At 48.3% G+C, this 22,544-nt stretch overlaps 1 protein-coding gene across 1 annotated transcript in view; it reads right to left on the bottom strand.

The window, feature by feature from the left end:
• Window positions 1-19,367, bottom strand: part of DPYS (dihydropyrimidinase) — a 96,900-nt gene extending 77,533 nt beyond the window's left edge. The window contains exons 1-2 of the mRNA XM_056110613.1: window positions 19,045-19,367; window positions 117-275 (exon numbers count right to left, since the gene is read on the bottom strand). Of these exons, the coding sequence (XP_055966588.1) occupies window positions 117-275; window positions 19,045-19,308 (423 nt within the window). The 5' untranslated portion in view covers window positions 19,309-19,367. The remainder of the gene's footprint in view (window positions 1-116; window positions 276-19,044) is intronic.
• Between the last annotated feature and the right edge of the window lie 3,177 nt (window positions 19,368-22,544).

The raw sequence follows: 22,544 nt of genomic DNA, 5'->3' as shown, positions 1-22,544 counted from the left end.
GGACCTCACCCAGCCGTGCTCGAGTGCGACTCTCTCTCGAGCCCTGTTTCTAGACCTGGTTTGGACCACGGGGTGCGGGGGGGGGGGGGGGGGGAGGAAGGAAGCTCAGAGCTCACCTGGTCACCCCACCAGGTCACGGCCACGTGCAGGCTGTAGTCACAGCACACTTGGGGGTCGGCCCAGCCACGCCAGGTGTCGAAGGCCTGGAGGAGGGAGCCTCCTTTCGGGGGGATGGCGAAGTCCATGATCATGGTGGTGCCTCCCGCCAAGGCAGCCTGCAACCAGAGGGGTGGGTTAGCCTCCGGTGCGGGTCTCTCTCTGGGGACAAGGCGAGCACCGATCCCTGGCCAGTCCTGAGGGGCTCCGAGGGACAGGAATGGACTTTCCATGCAAGTCAGCCTGAGGCGTGCCAGGGGGCTGCAACTGCTTCCGTGAGAAACAACAGCGGAGCCTGGCCACCCCACAACGGGTCTGGACTAAAGAAAAACCCCAGTGACAAAGCTGGATGATTCCTTAACCACCGGACTTATGGCACTCGCCTGCCACATAGCAGACCCCAGGGTCATCCCCAGCTCTGCATCTGGTCCCCCGCAGCACCCCCACCCCCCCAGAACTAACAGCCTGAGGGCAGGGAGTCAGGAGGAAGCCCTGAGCATTGCTGGGTGTGCCCCAGAAATATGAAACAAAAATCAACAAAGCACTTGGCGGGATGTATTCCATTTCAGGGTCCGCCTTCCTCCCATGCTGAGAGATGGGATTCCATCCTTTCCCACCTGGACTTTCCTCTCCTCTCCTTTTCCTCTCATAGCTTAGGCTTGGCATCACTTTGTGTCCTCCCCAGAAATTCTTCATGGTGAGAAAAGGCACTGAACTTGGGTGGAGGTCCAGACTCAAGAATCTACACTGTCTACACTGAGCTGGGTTGGAGTTGACTTAACCTCTTTGACCTCAGAAGAGGTCCAGGTGGGCGAAGCAGGAAGGCAGGAGCAGGACGCTGTCCACTGGGACTCCCCACCAGCAACAGAATCAATCCATCTCCACCATTATTGCTCTGTATTGCTCTGTACTCTCTCTGCCACTATTTTTCATGTCTCTCTCACTCCATTGCCCTGTTGATCTATTGCTCTAACTCTCTCCCTCTATCATCCTGTCTGTCATATCTCTATCATTCTATCACTCTAGCACTATTGCGCTCTCTCTCTCTCTCTCGCTCGCTCTCGCTCTTGCTCTCTTGCTCTCCCGCTTTCACTTTGTTCTCTATTGATCTATTTCTTATTTATTACTTTATTGATAGGGACAAAAGGGGAATAGGCAGGGGGTGAGTAGGGACAGGCCTGAGAGAAAAGGGATCTGGTATGGATGATCCTGAGGAGAGGCGATGCCGAATGACCTGGATGACTCAGCCCTCAGGATTGCTCACCAGGCGAGGATCATCTCAACAGCCTCTCCCCTCTCAGCCCACGTTCTTGGAACATAACCATGAAATGCTCACTCAGCCAACTTTTGCTAAAAAGCTATGAAAGGGAAAGGCTTCAGTCTTTCTCTGGAATTCTTTTAAGAAGACCTCTCTTAGAATCTGGGAGCTTCCCTGTGTTCTATTCCCTTTCTTTCCCTTTCTCTAAATAAAGCATTTTCGGAATTGACCATTTGTTCTCCAGTCCTTTGCATCCCTGGCTTTCAATACTGATGGATATCAAGGACAAGAACCTGTGTGTGTGTGTGTGTGTGTGTGTGTGTGTGTGTGTGTGTGTGTTGGCTACAATGCTATCTCAGCTGCTATGTCTCTATCGTATATCTCCTGTTCTCTCTCTGTCTCTCCATCATTCCATCTGTCTCTTAGACACGTAGTCTCCTTCCGTTATAGGGAGTAAGGCTGCAATAAATATGGGTGACAGATGACAGCTACTTTGGAAGCTCAATGTGTCTCTGAGTGCCCCAACTACAGAGAAAACCACTAACTACCCAAACCACAAGGGGACCGGGTGTTTAGAAAGCCCTTCGCTCACAGTCAGTACTTACCTTACCCATCCCCATGATCTTTTGAAAGAACTTTGAGAACCAGGCCCTTCTGAAATTTCCATATCACATTTCATCCCAACCCCAGAAGGGGGTCCCACCAGCCTCTGCCCGTGTCCTTCCAAGTGTAGCCCGTTCCCCACCTCAGCCTCCAGCCACGCTGAGGGTGTCTGTTCTTCCTGGGTGCTCATTCTATTCTACCTCCTTTTTCTTGCTTTAATTGATTTTTTTTGGCTTTTTGGGTCACCCCCCAACAATGCACAGGGGTTACTCCTGGCTCTACAATCAGGAATTACTCCTGGCGGTGCTCAGGGGGCCATATGGGATGCTGGGAATCAAACCCCGGGTTGGTCGCGTGCAAGGCAAACGCCCTACCCGCTGTGCTATTGCTCCAGCCCCACTTTAATCGATTTTCAGTTTTTCTTAAGTCACTTAGCCTGGCTCCAATTCGTTCAGTTCTCAAAACCCAGTACAGGAGCTAAACCTTTGTATAGGAGATAACATTGTCTGATTCACAGCAAAAACAATACATATTTGCGCTTCTTAAGAAATCCCTATAAGGATGATGACAAGACTAGAAAGATCTTCCCCAGGCACTCTATTTTGCTTTGAATGTCGGTTAAGCTTCTCACCTTCTTCCTTCTTAAAGAGTGTTCCCAATGTGACACCACATCCTGAGATGCAGGCCATTTCTCTAATAGACAGTGCTAGTAATTAAAGTATCGAATCAAGTCCTTTTTCTAGTGTCTACTGAACTAGAAAATCAAGTTTAAAGAACAATGCTGATCCTCTGCATTTGTTCCATATTAAAAAGTCTACCACAGAGCTGGAGGGAAAGTGGATGCACAGTTGCTGGAAATACCAGTAAAATGAGAAAGCCATTTTGAAAAGAAGTTTTCTGGAAGTTTCACTCCTAGATGTACAAATAAGTGATGAAAGTGTGCAAATATCCTTTAGAAAGTGTGCAAATATTCAGAGTGGCATTACTGACAAAGACCCAGAATGGAAATAACCCCAGAGTCCAATGAAGAATGAATAGCCAAATGTGATGTGATGTTGGTGGTAGAATATTGTTTGGCTGTGAAAAGGAATTAAGATCAGGGGCCGTAATGATAGTACAAGGAGTAGAGCATTTGCCTGGAACATGGCTGACCCGGTTTCTCATATGGTCCCCTGAGCAACACCAGGAATAATTCCTGAGCGCAGAGCCAGGAGTAACCCCAATGCATCGCCGGGTGTGACCCAAAAAGAAAAAAAAGGCCTAAAATGGGGTCAGAGAGATAGCATAAGGAGGCCAAGGTGCTTACCCTGAATGTGACAAATTTAGGTTCAGTCTGTAAGTGTGGTCCACTGAGCACTGCTGGGAGAGATCCCAGAGCACAGAGCCAGAATCCAAGCACCACCAGGTGTGACCAAAATATTCCCCCAATAATTTCATTTGCTTGTTTTTGGGTCACACCCAGTGATGCTCAGGGGTTACTCCTGGCTCTGCATTCAAACATTACTCCTGGTGGTGCTTGGGGGACATATGGGATGCCAGGGATTGAACCCCAGTTCATGCAAAGCAAGTGCCCTATCTATTGTACTATTGCTCAGGCCCCTCAATAAATATTAAAAAAAAACTGATTATAGTGTGCTGGAGTGATAATGCCATCAGCATAGCCCACTCAGGTTTAATCTCTGGCATTCCATATGATCCACTGAGCCAGCCCAAAATAATCCCTGAGCATAGAGCCAGAAGTGAGCCCTGAACATTGCTGAGTGTGGCCCCCAAATTTTAAAAAAACTCAAACTGATTATGGGGATGGCTGTGCATATCTGTGGATAACAGGAAAACCTTTGGCCTGTACACTTTAGGTTTTCTCTTTGATTTTTCAGTTTTGCTCACTTATCTTGACTTTAAACAGCTGAGTTGTGTTGCAGATAAATATCTTAATTAACATCTTCATAAAATGATTGTGAGTGGGAATGTCTACCACCTACAAGCTATTCCAGGGAATGATATTACATTATTCCACACAAATAACCAATGACTCTGCCTGAGGCGGGTTTGGAGTCTAGAGAGGCAGGTGTAAATTAAAAAAATTATCTTAATGAAAACTGAAAAAATGGAAAGAAAGGCAGGCTGGAGAGCTAGCTCCAAGGACGGGGCTCATGCCTGGCAGGAGGGATACTGGGTTTGAGTTCAGCTTGAGCACCCTTGGGTCAGTCTGGGGGTACCAACACTGCAGAGTTTGAACAGCACCAGGCCAGGTACTCCTGGGAGCAAGACCGGGTACCCCTGGCCACTTTCCCTTCTCTGCCCTGAAAGTGAGGAGCCAGGGCTGCAAATCTGTCACCCCCAATTTGAACGCAGTCCCTTCCCTGTAAAGCATGAAGGGAGCTAATGCTTCCCACAGGAGCTTCTTCAAAGGCCAGGATAAAGCATTCCACAGATTTTCTCATTGTATAAATCCCTGCTCAGGCTAGAGGCATAGACGTTATTTTCCTAGTTTACAGGGGAGGATATTGAGACCTAGAGGTGTCGAATGACATTGAGGTGACTCAGATGGAGATTTTTATCAGCACCATGGAGGAGGTCAGCTGGAGGCCATCACCCTGCCTCCCCAGGGCGCCCCCTCCCCCCCCCCACACACACTCCTTGATTCAGGTCCTCTGGAATCACAGAGATGGCTCCAAGAGCTGCAGCTCAGGCTTTGCATGGGGAACCCTTGGTTGGGGGTCCCTGAGCACACCATGTATAACTCTTCAAGTCCCCAAATAAGAGAAAAGTATAGGTCGGTCAACTTAATCAAATACTTAGAAAAGGAAAAATCATAGAGTATAAATGACATTGAATTTCATACTATTTGTTGTTGTTGTTGAATCACTGTGAGATAGACCCTTACAGACACCTGATACTATTCATAACAAGTAATACAGAATAAATTATCTAGCATCTGTGGCTTGAGTGGTGGTGGGAAACTTTGAAATAATGGTGGTGGGAAGCTGTAATGGTGGTGGAATTGGCGTTGAAATATTGAATGGAATCAAATATTGTGGACAACTTTATAAAAATGAAATTTAAAAAATTTAAAAATAAAAATAAAATAAATGACATCGAGCTAAGCATTTTCCACAAAAGAAAAATTGCATTCTGCTTATGTGGGATTTATCATTATGGCAGTGGCTGTCCAAAAATGTGACCCTAGAAGAGTTTAAGGGTAACTCGTGTATGTGTGTGTGTGTGTGTGTGTGTGTGTGTGTGTGTGTGTCCCTGGCAAGGGTAACTCTTAAAGGGAAGGGTCATGCCCTGGAGCTGCCTTGCCCTCCCACCTCATCCACAGGAAAATCAACTGACCCAGAAAACCAACTCATCAGATAAGTATTCTTAGCTTATCTTCCTTCCATATTTTCAGTGTTGAATTTGCTGATTGTGCTTTTTTTTTTTTTTTCTGGTTGGGGGTGGTGGTGTGCTGAGTCACACCTAGTAGTCTCAGGACTTATTCCTGACTCTGTGCTCAGGGGTCACTCCTGGCAGTGTGTGGGGGACCATGCGCGGTGCGAGGACCAAGCTGGAGTTGGCCACATCCAAGGCAAGGGCTTTCCCTGCTCTATTATCTCCCTGGTAGCCGGATTGCTTTTCGCTTTCTGAGTCCCTTCACAAATGTTCCGTGGGAACTACCTGAAGTGTGCAGGATGCAGACAGGCACCTGGTGGGGGAGAAGGAACCAGTGACAGGTGATCTTTTCTTTCAGATTTCTAAGGGAAACCTGACTGTTTTCTTTGTTTTCACTGGTGATTATGTTCCCTCTACTTTCATTTGTCAGTTAGCCAAACAAAATGCACTTACCTTGTCTAATCTGGACTCATAAATCAATTCTTTCTGCTCCTAATTACTTTGGCTGTTCTCCCTTGAAAACCTTCCAATTTATCTAAAATCTGCTTTGTGGGGAGGAGAGCATGTGCTTTCTCAGGACAAATGTGATAGAACATAAATTGAGATAAACTCGAACCAACAGTGAGGTCATGGTATTACATAACGTGGTCCCGTATTTCACCACGTAATTGTCACAGATTTTTATGCCAGTGTAATTTTTTTCAGAAAATATGAGTGCAACCATTAAGTGAAGCTTTTAAAAAATTGTTCTTGTATTGCTTAAAAATAAATTATTATCAAACTGTCTTTGGTGCAACATTAGGATACACAGAATACTCATGAATAAACATTAAAAACCTGACCGTGATTATACAGTGAAATATGGGACTTTATATAAGAATGCCTTGGGTTGTAAATTGCTATTGAAAGCATCCCAAGTGTTTTCTTCTAAAAGTGTCACTGAATTTTCATTTCTAAGCTCCTCCTGAAGCAGGTGATGGACTGTGTTTCACTAAAATCAATCACAGGACCTGCTCAATGCAAGGAAAACAAAAAGAAATCCAATTGTGTGACTGAGCTTTAGGGAGAAACACACCGGACAAAATTTCAGCTTTTCCCTAGTCTCCAAAACTTATAAAAAATGGACTTTCTGATCCCAAGGTATGTTCCAGTGAAGGAAGTTCTGCTTCCTCAGGATGTCTTTTCTACCTGCACTCCACACACATCTCCTGGTCTCCCCGACTTCGAGTGGTCAGAACACCATCCTCCACCCAACAGTGCCACCTCTCAAGCTAACCTTTCTTCTTCCCCTCCTTCTGAGGTGGATCATGATGCTACAGTCTCAGAGCTAAGATGAGAACTTGCTTTCGCTCTAACACGAATGGAGCTAGAGGGGCTATGTCAAGCAAAAGGAGACAGAAGGAGGAAGACAAATACTGATCTTGCTTACATGCAGGAGCCAAGTATGGGAATAGACCAAGGGCCCTGAGGACGAAGCATTCAGTTCAGGCCCCAGGACTGAGATTGTCAGGGCAAACAGGGAGAAGAGAGCAGCGAGGGCTTCAAGAATGCAGTGTGGAGGCATATCGGTACTTGAGTGGTGTTTTTGGAGTGGAAACACAGACTTTGAATAGGGGTGAAATTGTGTCCCTAAAACACATACAGTCCTAGGGCTGGAGTGATAACACAGTGGGCAGGGCATTTCCTCGAATGTGGTCAAACGGAGATCAATCCTGGCATCCGACATGGTTCCCAGGGCACTGCCAGGAGTAAGCCCTAAACACAGCGTAAAGCCAGGGGTAAGTCCTGAGCACTTTTTTGTGCAGGCCCAAATCAAAACAAAACAAAATGCACACACACACACACACACACACACACACATACACACACACAATAAACTAATGTTATCTCAAAGTTAATGTTATCTCAATTAAAATAAAAGTGATCTCAAAAAAATTGGGGAGGGGGCTGGAGTGACAGTAAAGCAAGTATGGTGCTGGCCTTGCCTGTGGTAACCTGGATTCAATTCTTAGCGCCCTATATGGTTTCCTGAGCCTGACAGGAGTGATTCCTGAGCGTAGAGCCAGGACTATATCCTGGACACTGCCTGTGTGGCCTACAAACCCAAACAGCAGCTAAAAAAATGGGGCTAGAGAGAGAGAGTTGAATGCGCTGGAGCATACATCTTGCATACAGGAGGCCTGGGCCCAATCCCTGACACTGCGTGGTCCCCTGAGTACTGAGCTGGGAGTAGCCTTTGAGCACTGTTGCGCATGGCCTTAAAAGGGGCAGGCTTCCAGTGACAAAACAGATAAGACCTGAGGATGCAAGATCCAGAACGTCGGAGTTACAACTTACACGCAACACAATTACATGGGCTCCAGGTACCATAGATAAGGTGCTTGTCTTGTACACGGCTGACCCTGGCACCACCTATGCTTCCCTGAGCACCGTCAGGAAGAGCCCTAAGCACTACAGACTAAATTCCTCCCCTAATACATAAATTAATAAACACCACTGCATTGTGTGTTTGAAAGTCCCCAGGGAGCAGAAGGTCTGGAGCACATGGGCTGTGCTAAGAGAGTTAACGGTGCACCCAAACTGTCAGTCAACAAAGGATGGAGGGGACAGGGAGGAGGGAAGGGATGTCAGAGCAGAGATGAGATGGGGGCAGGATGGACAGTCACGGGCAGTTCGCGAGGATGGTGTGCAGCAATTTTGTACATCGATACCATAAACTTGAACTGCTGTAAGTCTATAAACTACAGTAAAAAAAATTATAAAAGTTCTTATCATAAGAAAAAACATTGTAACGATATATAATGATGATTTAAGTGATCATTTTTCAATCTGTACAAATATTAAATCAATATGTTGGACATCTGAAATAAGAACCCCGTTCTATATCAATTGTACCTTAATAAAAGTATAATAAAACGAAAGCATTAAAAATTATGTTTTTCCATTAAGTTGGCATAGATTTTGTTTGAATGCTTGGAACTGTATTTAAACACCGTGATTTGAAAAGTTGTTCATGATACAGTTGTTTTAGGTATTCAATGTTCCAACGTCATCCCACCACCTCCACTAAAGTCCCCAGTTTCCCACCTACATCCCTTTGCCCAAGTGGCCCCTGAGCTGGCACAAAATAATTTACTTTATATTGCTTGTTACAGCAAAATGGAAAATAAAAAAGTTAAAAAAAAAAAAAAGAAAATTGTTCTCTCTCACAATGGTGTTCCTAAGTCATTGAGGATTTCCCTACTTGGAGCAAGCTGAGCCTTCTATGTCATGCTTGGTGGCTTCGACACAACTTCCCCATCAATTTCGTTGTGCCCCTATGAGGCTGTCAGCGCTGTGAGATGTGGAGGATGCTGGTGTGGTGAGGTGGGGCACGGTGAGGGGAGGACTCATCCACTCCCATCCCAGGAAAGCTCCAGAGATCTCAGCTGGGAGATCCGTCTACCCGGGATGGCTCAGCTACTGGCTGTCTCTTCAAAATTCGTCCCGATTTTTATTTTTAGATTGTCAGGGGCAAACAGGTAAGTAAGTCAATAGCCACAATTCTAGCACGCAGGGAGTAGAAATGCTGGCGGAAACTTGGTTTGAGAAGCAATCTGGATGGCTGTACTTGACACCTGGGTGGTGGATCCAACACTCACGGACCCGGGCAACTTCCAGGGGGGGGCAAGTGCTAAACTCACGCTCCAAGAGCAAGACAGAACGACCAACTGAGTGCCGAGTCACACAGCCATAGGGTGACACATAAGCAAAAGGAAAACAAGATGCAAGCAGAAATTGAGGTGCGAGGGTGAAAAGCACACGCAGGGGCTGAAGAAAAAAGCTTGGGACTCAGCAGCACGTGCCTTGAACACACACAAGTTGAGGTTGGGGTTCCAGCTCCACAGGGCCCCCAAAACAAGCAGCATCCCTGAGCCCAAGTATTGAAGGTACATGCCAGTTGGTCCAGCATCACCAGGAGTGGTCCCAGGTCACCGGAGCATTGCCTAGGAGAACTTCCCCCCCAAGGTACCCCCACCCCCCCAGACTCAGGACAAAATTGGTTTAGAGTTTGAGGGACTTGTGGGACAGGCAGGGTGTGGTATCCTTAGCCAGATACAGAAGTCTGGTGTGGAAGAGAAAAGTTCCTAGAAAGTTCCGGAACTCAGTCTCACAAAAGTCACACACTCTAAACAAGAATTAAGGGCGTGGGGGCATGTCTCACGAAGCGGGCAGAGTCCAACAGCACAGACCACTTAGGAGAAGGATGAGATGTGTAGCCTTCCCTCTCCTTAAAGATTGGGCTTCAGGGATAGGTCACTGACATATTTTCAGTCCATTCTTCAATCATTGCTTCCCACTTTTTTTTTTTTTGCTTTTTGGGTCACACCTTGTGATGCACAGGGGTTACTCCTGGCTCTGCACTCAGGAATCACTTCTGGCGGTGCTCAGGGGACCATATGGGATGCTGGGAATCAAACCCAGGTTGGCCATGTGCAAGGCAAATGCCCTACCTCCTGTGCTATCACTCCAGCCCCTGCTTCCCACTTTTTATTTTTGCATTTTATTTATTTTTAATGTTTTTAATGAATCCCTGTGAGATGCACAGTTACAAGTTGCTCATGATTGGGTTTCAGTCCAATAATGTTCCAACACCCTTCCCTTCAGTAGTGCACATTATCCACCGCCAAAGTTCCTAGTTTCCCTCCTGACATTCTCCGCACACCCCCAACAGCCACCCCATTTAAAAATCGTTTCCTTGGGGCCAGAGCGATAGTACAGTGGGGAGGGCATTTGCTTTGCATGTGGCTGATCTGGGTTCAGTCCCTGGCATCTCATTTGGTTCCTTGAGCTCTATCAAGAGTAATTCTTGAGCACAGAGTCAGGAGTAACCCATGAAAATCGCTGGGTGTGACCCAAAAAGCATAAAAATAAATAAATAAATGAAAATCAAAAATTGGTTTCTTTATTAAAAAAAAAAGAGCAGGTTCTTTATCCCATGAATATATGTGACTAAAATGCATTTTCCTGGATGATGAAGGCATAGGACTTTCAGGACATTTTTATTTGATGATTTTGTATAAGTATGCCATACCACGTGGTGCTCAGAGCCAACCCCTCACCCTGTGCTCAGCAAGCATTCCTGATAGGGCTCACACAACCATACACAGTGCCGAGGATGGGGGTCGGAGCGATAGTACAGTGGGTAGGGCATTTGCCTTGCAAGAAGCTGACCGGGTTCAATTCCCAGCATCCTGTATGGTTCCCTGAGCACCACCAGGAGTAACCCCTGTGCATTGCCAGATGTGACCCAAAAAGCAAAAAACAAAACAAAACAAAACAAACAAACAAACAAAACAGTGCCAAGGATTAGACCAGGGTTGGCCACACACAAGACAAGCATCCGACCTACCACCAGTACTATTTCTCTGACCCTCCTTACAATATTTTCACTGTTGATCTAAGCTTGGCCTGGTTTTGCAGAGAAGGAAACACTTGGACACCCGTGAGGGGACAGGACTAGCCACAACTTGGAAGCCTAGAGCGTCTAGCAAGCCACGGGAAGGGGGGTAGATAGGCAATTGGGTTTTCCAAGCACAGCCTTCTCCAAGGAGAGGAAGCGCTATAAATACTTCCCGAGATGGAAGCTTAATCACAGACTTTCCACCGCCTTATTATAAGTAATCACCTGGATGGCAGTGGACCAAAAGTTCCAGAGAAAAGTAATTTTGAGGACTCTTTGTCCTTTGGAAGAAAGCGTTCTGCATGCTTTCACTTTTCTTTCTTTCTTTCTTTCTTTTTTTTTTTTTTAAAAAGATTCTTCTGCCAGCTACGAAGGCTGCGTTTTTTTCTCCATGATTCTGCCACCTCCGTGCGCCAGAGATGTCTGAATAAAATGCATATATTTGAAAGTTCTTATAATTCACTTTTTGGTTTGATTTGGGGCCTCACCTAGCAGTGCTCTGGGCTGACTCCTGGCTCTCTAGGCTCAGAGCTCACTCCTGGCAGGGCTCAGGGACCATATAGGATGTCATTGATCCAGCCAGGGTTGGTCATGTGCAAGGCAAGTGCCCTACCCACTGTACTAGCTCTCTGGTTCCTGGAATTCACATTTATTTATTTATTTATTTATTTATTTTGTTAAAGCAATGATTTCATATCACTTTATTTATTTTTGGGTCACACCTGGCAATGCACAGGGGTTACTCCTGGCTCTGCACACAGGAATTACTCCTGGCAGTGCTCAGGGGACCATATGGGATGCTGGGAATCGAACCGGGTTGGGCACATGCAAGGCAAACGGCCTACCCACTGTGTTATCACTCCAGTCCCTGGAATTCACTTTTAAACCACGGGGTGAAGGGTGGAGAGAGAGCGACGCCATATCATGTAAGCATTAATATCTTAGAAGGATTAAAAAAGATGCTCCATCTCATTCATGCTATTGGAAGACATTATACCCCTGGAATTGATCAGCAAAAGGAAGTAGGATTTATGAAGTATAACCTCACTGCCAGCAGTGCCCCGGGAGAGAAAGCTTTTACCTGTAACTAAGAAAATCAATTAGAAGTTTTAATGCAACCTCAGACATCAACTAGATTTACAAACTCGATAACCTTCGGTTGACCTGTATTTCTCAGGGACCCCATTCCAATGGGGTGATCGATCAATAGAAGACTGTAAACAGCCTTCCTTCGATTTATCAGGTATCATAAATGAGCTGCCCGAGGGGGGGAAAGCAAACAGCCATTGGTCTAACATCTGGGGCCTGCCATTCTCCTGGAATCATGTATCATTCCTACTTTCTGGCTTGCTGTATTGAAAGACCCCCACTTAAGTGCCCAAGGAAGGAGATATGGCTATAAAAGCAGGTAGAAGCACCTCCCGAAAATAATCCCAGGCTGGCATGCTTCTCGTGATAACAGGCACTCACTCCCAGAAGGAAAGGACACTGAGTTTTCAAAGGATGACTCGGCTCTATTTTTGAAACAAAACCCAAGAATGACAACAACAACAAAAGACCACAAAACAAAACATTGCACATTAGCAAGCTGCTCACTCAGTATCTACACTTACCGCTTGCCACCACGACAAATCGAAACACGAGCTGGTTTTTCAACAGCCATTTCAGAAGGGAAGAAAACCCCAAAAGCAGGAAGTATGCAATGTTAAGCCAATGCCTCAAGTTTTGGTTTTCTTATTTGTCCAAGGCAGACAGGGCATCTGGATTGTGGGAAGGTGGGTAAGGCAACACACTCCTTAGCACAGTGTCTGGCTAACACTTGCTAAGGTTCCATGCAACTTGGAATTCCCACCCCCATCCCGGAGCGATAGCACAGCGGTAGGGTGTTTGCCTTGCACGCAGCCAACATGGCCGACTCGAGTTCGATTCCTCCGCCCCTACTCGGAGAGCCCGGCAAGCTACGGAGAGGATCTCGCCCGCAGGGCAGAGGGCAGAGCCTGGCAAGCTCCCCGTGACGTATTCGATATGCCAGACACAGTAACAACAAAGTCTCCAATGGAGATGTTACTGGGCCCGCTCGAGCAAATCGATGATCAACGGGAGGGCCTTTACCTTTACCTTTACCCCTGGTCCCCGCTCCAAAAAGAAAAAACAAAACAAAACAGTGCCGTAAGTTCAAACCCTGGTGCCCCACATGTGTATATTTGGCTACTGTGCTCCCTCGCAATCCCTGGCACCACAAGTCATTTTCAGCCACACCACATCCAGGTGTGAGTATTAGCAAGAGGGGGGACAGTGTTCAACATGCATTGCAGTGTGTGGGAGAGCCGGAGCAAGAAAAGCAAGTCCTGACAAGCACTTGTGTCAGCACCACAGCTGAATGTAATACATGCTGCAGTGGGCCCCGAGGTTGGGTGTGCAAGTGTGACTCAGCAAAAACATACAAGTACCATGGCCAGGCACAAGAGTGAAGCCCCCAGTCATGGCAACAACAGAAGGGGAAGGAGCAGGGACTCAAAAAATAATGTTCTCCAAAAGGGAATGCCCTGCCACAGAGGCAGGGTAGGATGGGGGAGATGGGGGGGTGGGGTGGGAGGGATACTGGGATCCGTGGTGGTGGGAAATGGGCACTGGTGGAGGGATGGGTATTTGATCATTGTATAATTGAAACCCAAGCACAAAATTTGTAAGTCTGAAACTCTACCTCATGATGTCTCACTATTAAAAAAATTAAATTAAATTAAATTAAATTTAAAAAAATGTTCTCAACTACTGACAGTGTCAATAAGATGCATTTCCAGTTTAATTCCATTTAATTAAATAGGGTGGCCATTTGATTGAGATGATTTGAATAATTTGGTAAATGGAAAGAAATGAAAAAACTAAGCCTGTTTATGCTTCCAGCTTAAGAAATCACCCTTAAGAACAATCAGTTACAGCCAAGCAAGTGTTTGCAAATCAGGGATCCTCTAAACAGGGGTGAGGAATGTCCAGCCCATGGAGAAGCAGGGGTCTGGTTCTGGCTCAGGATGGGACAGACACAGATAATTGACTGCTCACTCCCATCTACCCCTATTGTCCAGCCTGGAAATGACATTTTTGGGGATGGGGGAGGTTGTCATACTCGGTGATGCTCAGGGGTTCCTCCTGGCCCTGCACTCAGGAATTACTCCTGGCGGTGCTCGGGAGACCATATGGGATGCTGGAGATCGAACCTGGGTGGACTGCATGCAAGGCAAACGCCCTCCCCACTGAACTATGGTGCCAGCCCCAGGTGAATGATGTTCTAAATATCCAAATGGTCCTTGGCACAAAAAGAGATTTCCCACCCCTGCAGCTAGAATCCATCAAGTCTGCTTTGCTTCTGGTTTTTTCTCTACAACTCTTTCTCCTAGCTCCTGTTGGTACAGTGCTCCTTACCTTCTGTCTTGGTGTTACCCAGTTGAGTGGTACTTGCTCAAATAAATTTTGAAATTTCATATGCTTTGGTTCATCTATTTTTGTAGTGGCTGTGCTTGGGGGGGCATATGCAGTAATCTGGATTGAGTCAAAGATAGCTACATGCAAGGCAAGTGTCGTACCCACTGTACTATCTCTCTAGCCCTTGGTTTATCCATCACTTGGTTTATCTTTTTTTTTTTTCAAATAGAAACACTTCTTATTTTGAGCTTGAACTCCAACAAAGGACATGGATAAAGGAAGTGACATGAATATATATATATACTTTTGGAGTATATACCCTGGTTTATTTTTAAAAAGAAACTTATAATACAGCCAACATTTAGAAAAGTCTTCTTTGCCCCTAAACCAAAAGCATTTGACTCTATACCCCAACCCAGAAACTTTACCAACCACTGCCTTGGTAATAACTATAAAAACTGGAGGAAGGAAGACAGCATAACTTCAAAATACTCTTCTTTCTGACTTAGGCCAATGCTGTTTTCATTTTTTTTTGGGGGGGGGGAGTTGGGGGCCATACTGCATTATGAACATAGGACCATGTGGTGCGACTGGTCAAACCAAGCCTCCCTAAGCAAAGCATGTACTCCAGTCATTTGAGAATCTTCCTGGCCTGCCAGACCAATACATAACAATGTGCCTGGTTATCTACATTTTCCATCTGGTTTCCTTCTCTGGGTCCCTGTCTCTTGCTGGAGAGCAGCAGTGGTTCTCTGCTGGGATCCAATAGATCCGTTTTTGCAGGCTGACACTGCAGCTACAGCGCTGTGAGTAGTCTACGAACATCTGTCTTAGGGGCTGGAGAGCTAGTACAAGGGGAAGACACCTGCTGTGCATATGACCCCACCAAGTTGAGTCCCTGGGTACCCTGAGCATGCCAGTAGTGATCCCCGAGCAGCGCTGAGTGAGGTTTTGAAGCTGATACTTGTCTGTGAGTTTTCAGTTGTTCGTTAATCTTTGACCAAATAGCTCTGATCAGGCTGTTTTTTGGTTAAGGGCCCAAGCTTGGGCTGGAGAGATAGTACAGAGGTCCAGATGCCGCTCTTGTACTCTGACCCTGGTTTGAATCCCTGGCACCGCCCCAGAGCATTGCCAGGAGTCATCCTTGAGCACAGAGCAAGGAGTAAGTCCTGAGCAGAGCTGGATTTGACTCCTGAAAGAAACAAAAAGATTCCCAACTCCAGGGGGGAAACAAACAAACAAACAAACAAGTGGATGTTTAGGGTTAACAACCTTGATGTATAGAGGCCAGAGAGGTAATAAAGTGGGTAAGGCGGTTGCCAACTCGGGTCGATTCTCTGCCCGGCTGGGAGTGATCCCTGACTGCAGAGCCAGGAGCAAACCTTGAGCACAGCTGAGTATAGCCCAAAAAGAAAAGGGGGGGGGGGGGCGGTAAGAAAAGAAGAAAGAAATGCCCAGAAAACCAGCTGGTGGATAATCCTTCACACGCTGATAACAGGCTCTGAGGTGCCCCAGAGGTCTGCCTTCTTGGGAGGGAATTTCAAATCTTCCCCTGCAAGGAATCCAGATGGGAACAGAAGCACCGTCTCCAGAGACTGGAGGCAAGCACGGGGGACTGGGGGAAGCTCCCCCATCCCACCCCCTCCGCCCTTCCTTGGCAGCTTCCTGGGGAGCCCTGAGGAGAGAAAGGGAAGCGGTAGCTATTGAGTGAAGAGCAATGCTAGGGGTGCTGGCAACAGATGGTCAGGAGCAGCGGCGCCCCCACCTGGCAGCGGGGGAGGGGGCAAAGATATACCCTGCTCTCTGCAGAGCACTTGTTAGGGATGAACCTGTACAGGAAGTGTTTCTCTCCGGCCCCCCTTTGGGGTAAAGCAGTGACTCTAGGGGAATAGATTATTTTTGCTAGATTCAGGCTACGGAAGGAGGATGGGGAGAACCAGATGAGGCACACTGAGTAGGAAAAGCTCAAAGAGCCTGATCAGACAGGCTTGCAACTGGGAGAGTGTGCCCTCCCCCATCCCAAATGCTGGCTGGAGGCAGAAGAGATAGAACAGCTGGCACAGAACTCACCGTATGTGAGGTGGACCCGTGTTTGATCCCCCTCACCCCATATGGTTCCCCAAGCCTGGCCAGGAGTGATCCCTAAATGCAGAAACAGAGGCAGCCCTGGGCCCACCTATTGGAGATCCCCCCACCCACTCAAATAATAATAATAATAATGATCTGTCCTACAAAAGACTTTGGCCACTGCCCTAATGATAAGAGTAGGTAATCAGTAGCTAAAGGAAAGTGCTCCAATTCTGAGAGATCGCCCCAGCCCCTTCCCTCTGGGTTAAATCTTCCCGAGAATTGTTAAACACAAGGACCAACCACTGCTTGGAGAGGCAGCCCAGCCTGTACCTGGCCTAAAGAGTCTGGATGTGGGGCCACAGAGGCAGCTCAGTGGGTAGGAAAGCAAGTTGTTGAGTTTCCCACACAGTAACGGAAACTGCACACGTCTCCATGTGACGTGATCAGGCCTGCTTTCACTGCAGAGTTTTTTTTTTTCCTTTTGTTTTTTGGGCCTCTCTCCAGCGGTGCTCAGAGATCACCCTAGTGGGGCTCGCGAGGGACCATATAAGGTGCCAGGGATTGACCATGTGTGGTGCAAGGCAAGCACCCTGCCGGCTATGCTATCCCCCCTGTCCCCTGCAAAGAGATCCTTACTCAATAGGTTCTTCCTTACCCCCAGGTGCTCTCTGAGCCTCCAAGAGGGGCAGGCAGGGCCTTCCAGAGCAGCTCTTTAACTGGCCCTTCCTGCAATAGTTTACAGGCGACCTGGGGTAGCTCCTACAGATGTCTTGCTTCCCTCAGGCCTTTTGGAGCCATCTGATTTTTCTTCCCCTTTAGAGACACTGCTGGTGCTCCAGCAACAAAAATCAGACTGCAAGAAAGAGACAGTGCAGGGCCAGGAGCTTGCCTTGCAGGCAGCCAACAGGGGTTCCATCCCCAGCTCTGACTCCACCCCACCAGGACTGATTCTTGAGTACAAGCCCCAGGGGTAAGCCTTGAGCAATGCTGGTGTGGCCCCTGCCCCCCAAACAAACAAACAAACAAAAAACAGAGACTGTATTAGGCAAGTTGCTGGAAGCAGTGGGGCCCTGTGCCTTGCCGAGGACTGGGAGACTTCTGGAATAAGCCTCTGGGAAATCCTCCACAATGATTTTTTTTTTTTTTTTGCTGGAAGGTAGAAGCAGAGATCATGGCCCACGGCACCCTTTAAGTTAAAACAGTGGCTCTTGGGTGAGTCGATTTTTCATTAGACTCAGGCTACAGAATTTTGTTAGAACAGGTTGAGATTCTCTGGGGGCTGTGAGGCTTGCAGTTGGGTGTGTGTGGACCCCTCTGGGGCGAGGGCAGGGGTGGGGGAGCTTTGCATTCTACTAGGCTCTGAGTGGGCCAGAGTGAATCTTATAACACTTTTGCGTATTGAGAGTAGACTCTAGACTGAACATGATTGCTACTCAATGTCTCTTTTGCAAACCACAGCACTCAAAAGGAGAGAGATAACAAAAGGGAATGCCCTGCCACACAGAAGTAGGGTGGGATGAGGGGGATGGGGGGGTGGGAGGGATACTGGGATCAGTGGTGGTAGAGAATGAGCACTGGTGGAGGGATGGGTATTCGATGATTATGTAACTGAAACCCAAGCACAAAAATTTGTAAGTCTAAACTGTACCTCATCATGTTTCACTAATAAAAATCTAAAAAACAAAACAAAACAAAAAAACACTTTCGCTCTGATAAGGACCCGAGGCACTTGACTGGACAATATTGGTCAGTGGAGTCCTGCCCTTCCTGACCTCTAGCTGGCCTGCTCTTCCTCACCATACTAAAACACACACAGACACACACACACACACACACACACACGTGCGCGCGCGCGCGCGCGACATTTCTCTGCCATTTTCTTTACATGCAACATATATTCAACGTATGATCCTTCGTCAGAGGGTTCACCATTCTCCCAGAGAACCACGCTGGAGTTTCCCAACCATCATTGGACTAAGCATGAACTGTGACTCACTGTCTCTGCTGGGTAACAAACCAGACCTGCTCCCTCTTTACTCTTTTTCTTCTTTTGTTATTTGGATCACATTCATTACTGTGCTCAGGGCTTACTCCTAGTTCTGTGCTCAGGGACAGCCCCTGGAAGTCACTCCCCATGCCAGGGGTCAACCTAGGTGGTCAGTGTGCAAGGCAACCTACCCACTAATCTCTCCGATTCCAAATGCTTTTCTCTTTTTCGTTTATGGGGGCCACCACACCCGACAGTGCTTTGGGCTTATTCCTTCCTGGTTCTGCACTCAGGGGTCACTCCCAGCGGGGGACCACCTGGGGTGCTGGGGCCTGCACCTGGGTGGCAGCGAGCAATGCAAACACCTCACCTGCTCGCTGTATTATCCCTGCCCACAGTCCCCCTCTTTGCCTGGTCATTTTCAGAGAGCACCAGAGCAGAATTGCTCTGGTGGAATTGCACAGAACCAACGCGAACGGAGTGGGCCAGGTCTAAAGAAATGGGAGTCAAATTGCCTGGAACTTGTCAAATGACCCCGAAGAGGGTACAGGGCGGCTGCTTTCGACTCAGCTGGCTGGACAGATACCCCTCCCCAGAGAAGGAGCACAGAGGCAAGCGCAAAGGTCATCCCGAAGCCCAGCTGGGCGCCAGCTCACGGGGTCCCTACCCCACTGGACGCAGGTGCCGGGGGAGGAGCGCCCGGGCAGGGCTTCGCGGCAGCGCGGGTACCTTGGTGCCCTGGTGGAAGTCATCAACCGAGCGCGTGCCCATGAAGGGGAACTGCATGTGCGTGTGCGTGTCGATGCCGCCGGGCAGCACCAGCTTGCCGCGGGCGTCCAGGACCCGCAGCCCCGCGGGCTCGTTCCCCGGCGGCAGCAGGTCGCGGCCCAGCGCCCGCACCACGCCGTCCTCCACCAGCACGTCGGCCACCTGCGACAGGTCGTCGTTGACCACGCGGCCCCCGCGGATCAGGAGCCGCGACGGCGCTGCCATGGCCAGGGGGCGCTGCGGGGACCAGCTCCAGCGGCACCGGGCGAGCGCGCGCCGACGGGCGGACGGACAGGCGGCGAGACCAGAGCCCGGAGCCCCGCGCCGGGTTAAATAGCGGCTGCGGCTCCACCCCCGCGCGCGAGGGCCAGGGCGCGCCCCTGACCGCTTGAGCCCGCTGCACAGGCACGGTCCCCGCGACGCCGCCCAGAGGACGGTCCAGGCTGAGCTCTGGGAGATGCACATCTCTGTCTGTATACAGATACCTAGCCTGATGGCTATAACTCAGATTTTTTTTTTTTGCTGTGATTTTTTTCTATCCTGTTTGGGTTTTAGATTACATTACATTTTAATTTTTTATCCTGTTTATTGTAACTCACATTTCTTGGCTCTGGTTTTATTTTACTAGAGCACCGTGATTGACAAAGTTACTCATCGTTGAGTTTTAGACACACAATATTGCAGTGCTGATCCCACCACCGCTGTCAACTTCCGTCCACCAGGGTCCCCGGGTTCCCTTCCCATAGTCCAGCCCGCCGCCGCGCCTGCCCTCTTGACAGGCACCTGTCTAAGTTCGGCTATTAAAGTTTGGGTCTCTTGATTTCATATAGTGTTCACTCTGTGGTTTGGATCTTTTTTTTTTTTTAACAAGTAATGACCTTTATTGAAATTCATCAATACATCGGCATCTCAAAATGATACCTCAGAATACATCCTTCAATTTTATCTTTCTATCAAATTAAGAAATCTAAAGTTAGAAATCAACCGATCACGCGGAAATCTGGACCCTCTTCTTTCCAAGTCAGATCATCTGGAATTGCTTCAAAAGCAAACAGGAGAGTCCAGCAGCGTGTGGGCCAGGAAAGCTGTGGTTTGGATCTTGGCATCCATCCTTTATTAACACCACCTGTGTACCTGGCTCCCATATCCTGGCCCTGTTGCTTCTCATCTATCTCTTCTCCCACTCCCCTCCACGCTTTCTTTCCTTCCCCTCCCTATACTCTGGGGCCAAGGTTGATCAGAGCATTTCCCTTTAAAGCACTACATTCCCTCATCCAGTTATCTCACATAGAAGTGAGATCATCCTGTGTTTATCCTTCTTCTGGTTTACTTTATTTAACAGGATATCTTCCAGTTGCACCCATGTTACTGAAAACCTCATGTACAGTATCATCATTCCTTACAGCTGCATAGTATTCCATGGAGTATATATACCACTTCTCCATGATCTGCTTATCTGTCTTTGGACATCTAGATTGATTCCAAATCTTAGCTACTGTACTGAGTGCAACAATGAATAAAAGTGTGCATGCATCTTTTTTAAATGGATGTTTTTCTGTCCTGGGGATAGATACCCAAAAATGGAATTTCTGGGCCAGATGGGAATTGAGTTCTGAGTTTACTGAGTACCCTCCATCCTGTTTTCCATAGCGGTTGGACCAGACAACATTCCCACCGCAGTGGAAGGAGGAATGGGGTTTTCCATGAGAGACATCCCAGAAGGCTGCTTCTGTCCCAAACAGAGCAAGGGAGGGAGGAGAGAAGGGACACTGACCCTGGAAGGGAAATGTTAGCCCTCCCCTGACCCCGGTTTGGATTTGGTCTGGTTTCCTTCTAAATATGCCTTTAACTAGCACTCGTGTGATAGGACAGTGGATGGGCGCTTGCCTTGCCTATAGCTGACACTGGCCGCATCCCATGACTGAGAATCACTGCATCACTTACTGAGCATCTACTAGAGTTGTGAGCACAGAGGACAGAGGGAGGTGAGAGAGAACTTTAGTCTCTAAAGATGAAAAGGACACTGGCCTTCAAGGAGCTCAGCCAATGCGATGCCACACAGCCATACTTCAATATACAGCAATCTAGGAAACTTACCTTTGAGGAAGGCAAAGGAGAGGAAATGGAGGGTTTAGCCGAGGAGAAGGAGGTTCACGGAGATACCGGGAACTGAATGGGGAGAACTGGATAGAGAACTGAAAAGGGAATCAAAGTTCGGGCATGGGGGGAGGGGCAGACAAAAACGGGGACAGGCATGGTTAACAGGTTTACTGGAAGAGAGGGTGAGCAGATGTGAAGAAGCCCCCCCCCCACCATTTTCTTTTTTTTTTTTGGCTTGTTGGCTCACACCCGGGATGCACAGGGGTTACTCCTGGCTTTGCACTCAGGAATCACTCCTGGCAGTGCTCGGGGGACCATATGGGTTGCTGCGAATCGAACCCAGGTTGCCACGTGCAAGGCAAACGCCCTACCCACTATGCTATCACTCCAGCACCCCCCCCCCCCCCACCATCTTCTTAAGGGAAAAGGGGAATCCCTAGAGCCAGGGAGCAGAATTCCGAGAAGGCAGCAGGATGGAATACAGAAGGCTGGGGCAGGTGAGTGTGCCCCCACTAACCTCTGCTCCCCACTTTGTTCTGTGGGACAAGCTGGAAGAACTAGGTAGTGGAACAGCTTCAGATACACAAACCTCAAAAGGAAGAAAAACTAGAAAGGGGTGGGGTGCAGGGAGGCTGCAGAGCCCCTTCTCTGGGTAAAACACTTGCCTGGCACATAGTCCACCCAGGTTCGATCCCTCAGGTGGTGTGCGAGGCCGAATCTGGCTCTGACAGGGTCCTGAGGGAGTCTAAAGTGTTATCTCAGACTCTGTCCTTTTTCTTTCTTGTTTTTTGGGGGGGCAAGCTCTGAAGCAGTTCTTAGGGAGACTCGGAGACTCGGGGCTCCTGGACATGCAAAATCCTGGTGTTAAAGCAAGAGCGAGAGACCCAACAGTTAAGTGGGGCTTGTCCAGACCATGGGCTCGCCCATTGCACCCCACTTCCCGGGGCTCTGTCCAGCTTTGCAGGCAGAAGCTGAGCTTTGCATTTTAACTCTTTAACTGGCAGCACAGGGGTTGGGTCTCTTCCTTTTTGTGGAAGATATTGGGCAGAGCCAAGGCATTGTCCCGCACATGGCCAGCACCGCAGATGGCCCAAGTCGTGCCGGGAGTGACCCCTGAGCACCACAAGGCCGCGGTGTGTGTGTGTGGGGGAGGGGGATGTCCTAAGTGTTCATCTTCAACTACTGCTTCCTAGAACGTGGCTTGTCCTGTTTGGGCCTGGCCCAGCAGTGCTCAGGGGCTGCTCTGGGCTGCATGGAGGGATTATACCTGCGGTGCTCAGCGCACGGACCTGGGGTCAACCCGACTCCTGTATGCAAGCACACCATAAAGCATTGAGCCACTGTCTCTCTGGCTGCTCAGA

The sequence above is a fragment of the Sorex fumeus genome, unplaced genomic scaffold, assembly GCF_029834395.1.
Source record: "Sorex fumeus unplaced genomic scaffold, SorFum_2.1 ptg000002l, whole genome shotgun sequence".
Taxonomy (NCBI): domain Eukaryota; kingdom Metazoa; phylum Chordata; class Mammalia; order Eulipotyphla; family Soricidae; genus Sorex; species Sorex fumeus.
This window is presented reverse-complemented; position numbering and strand designations above follow the sequence as displayed.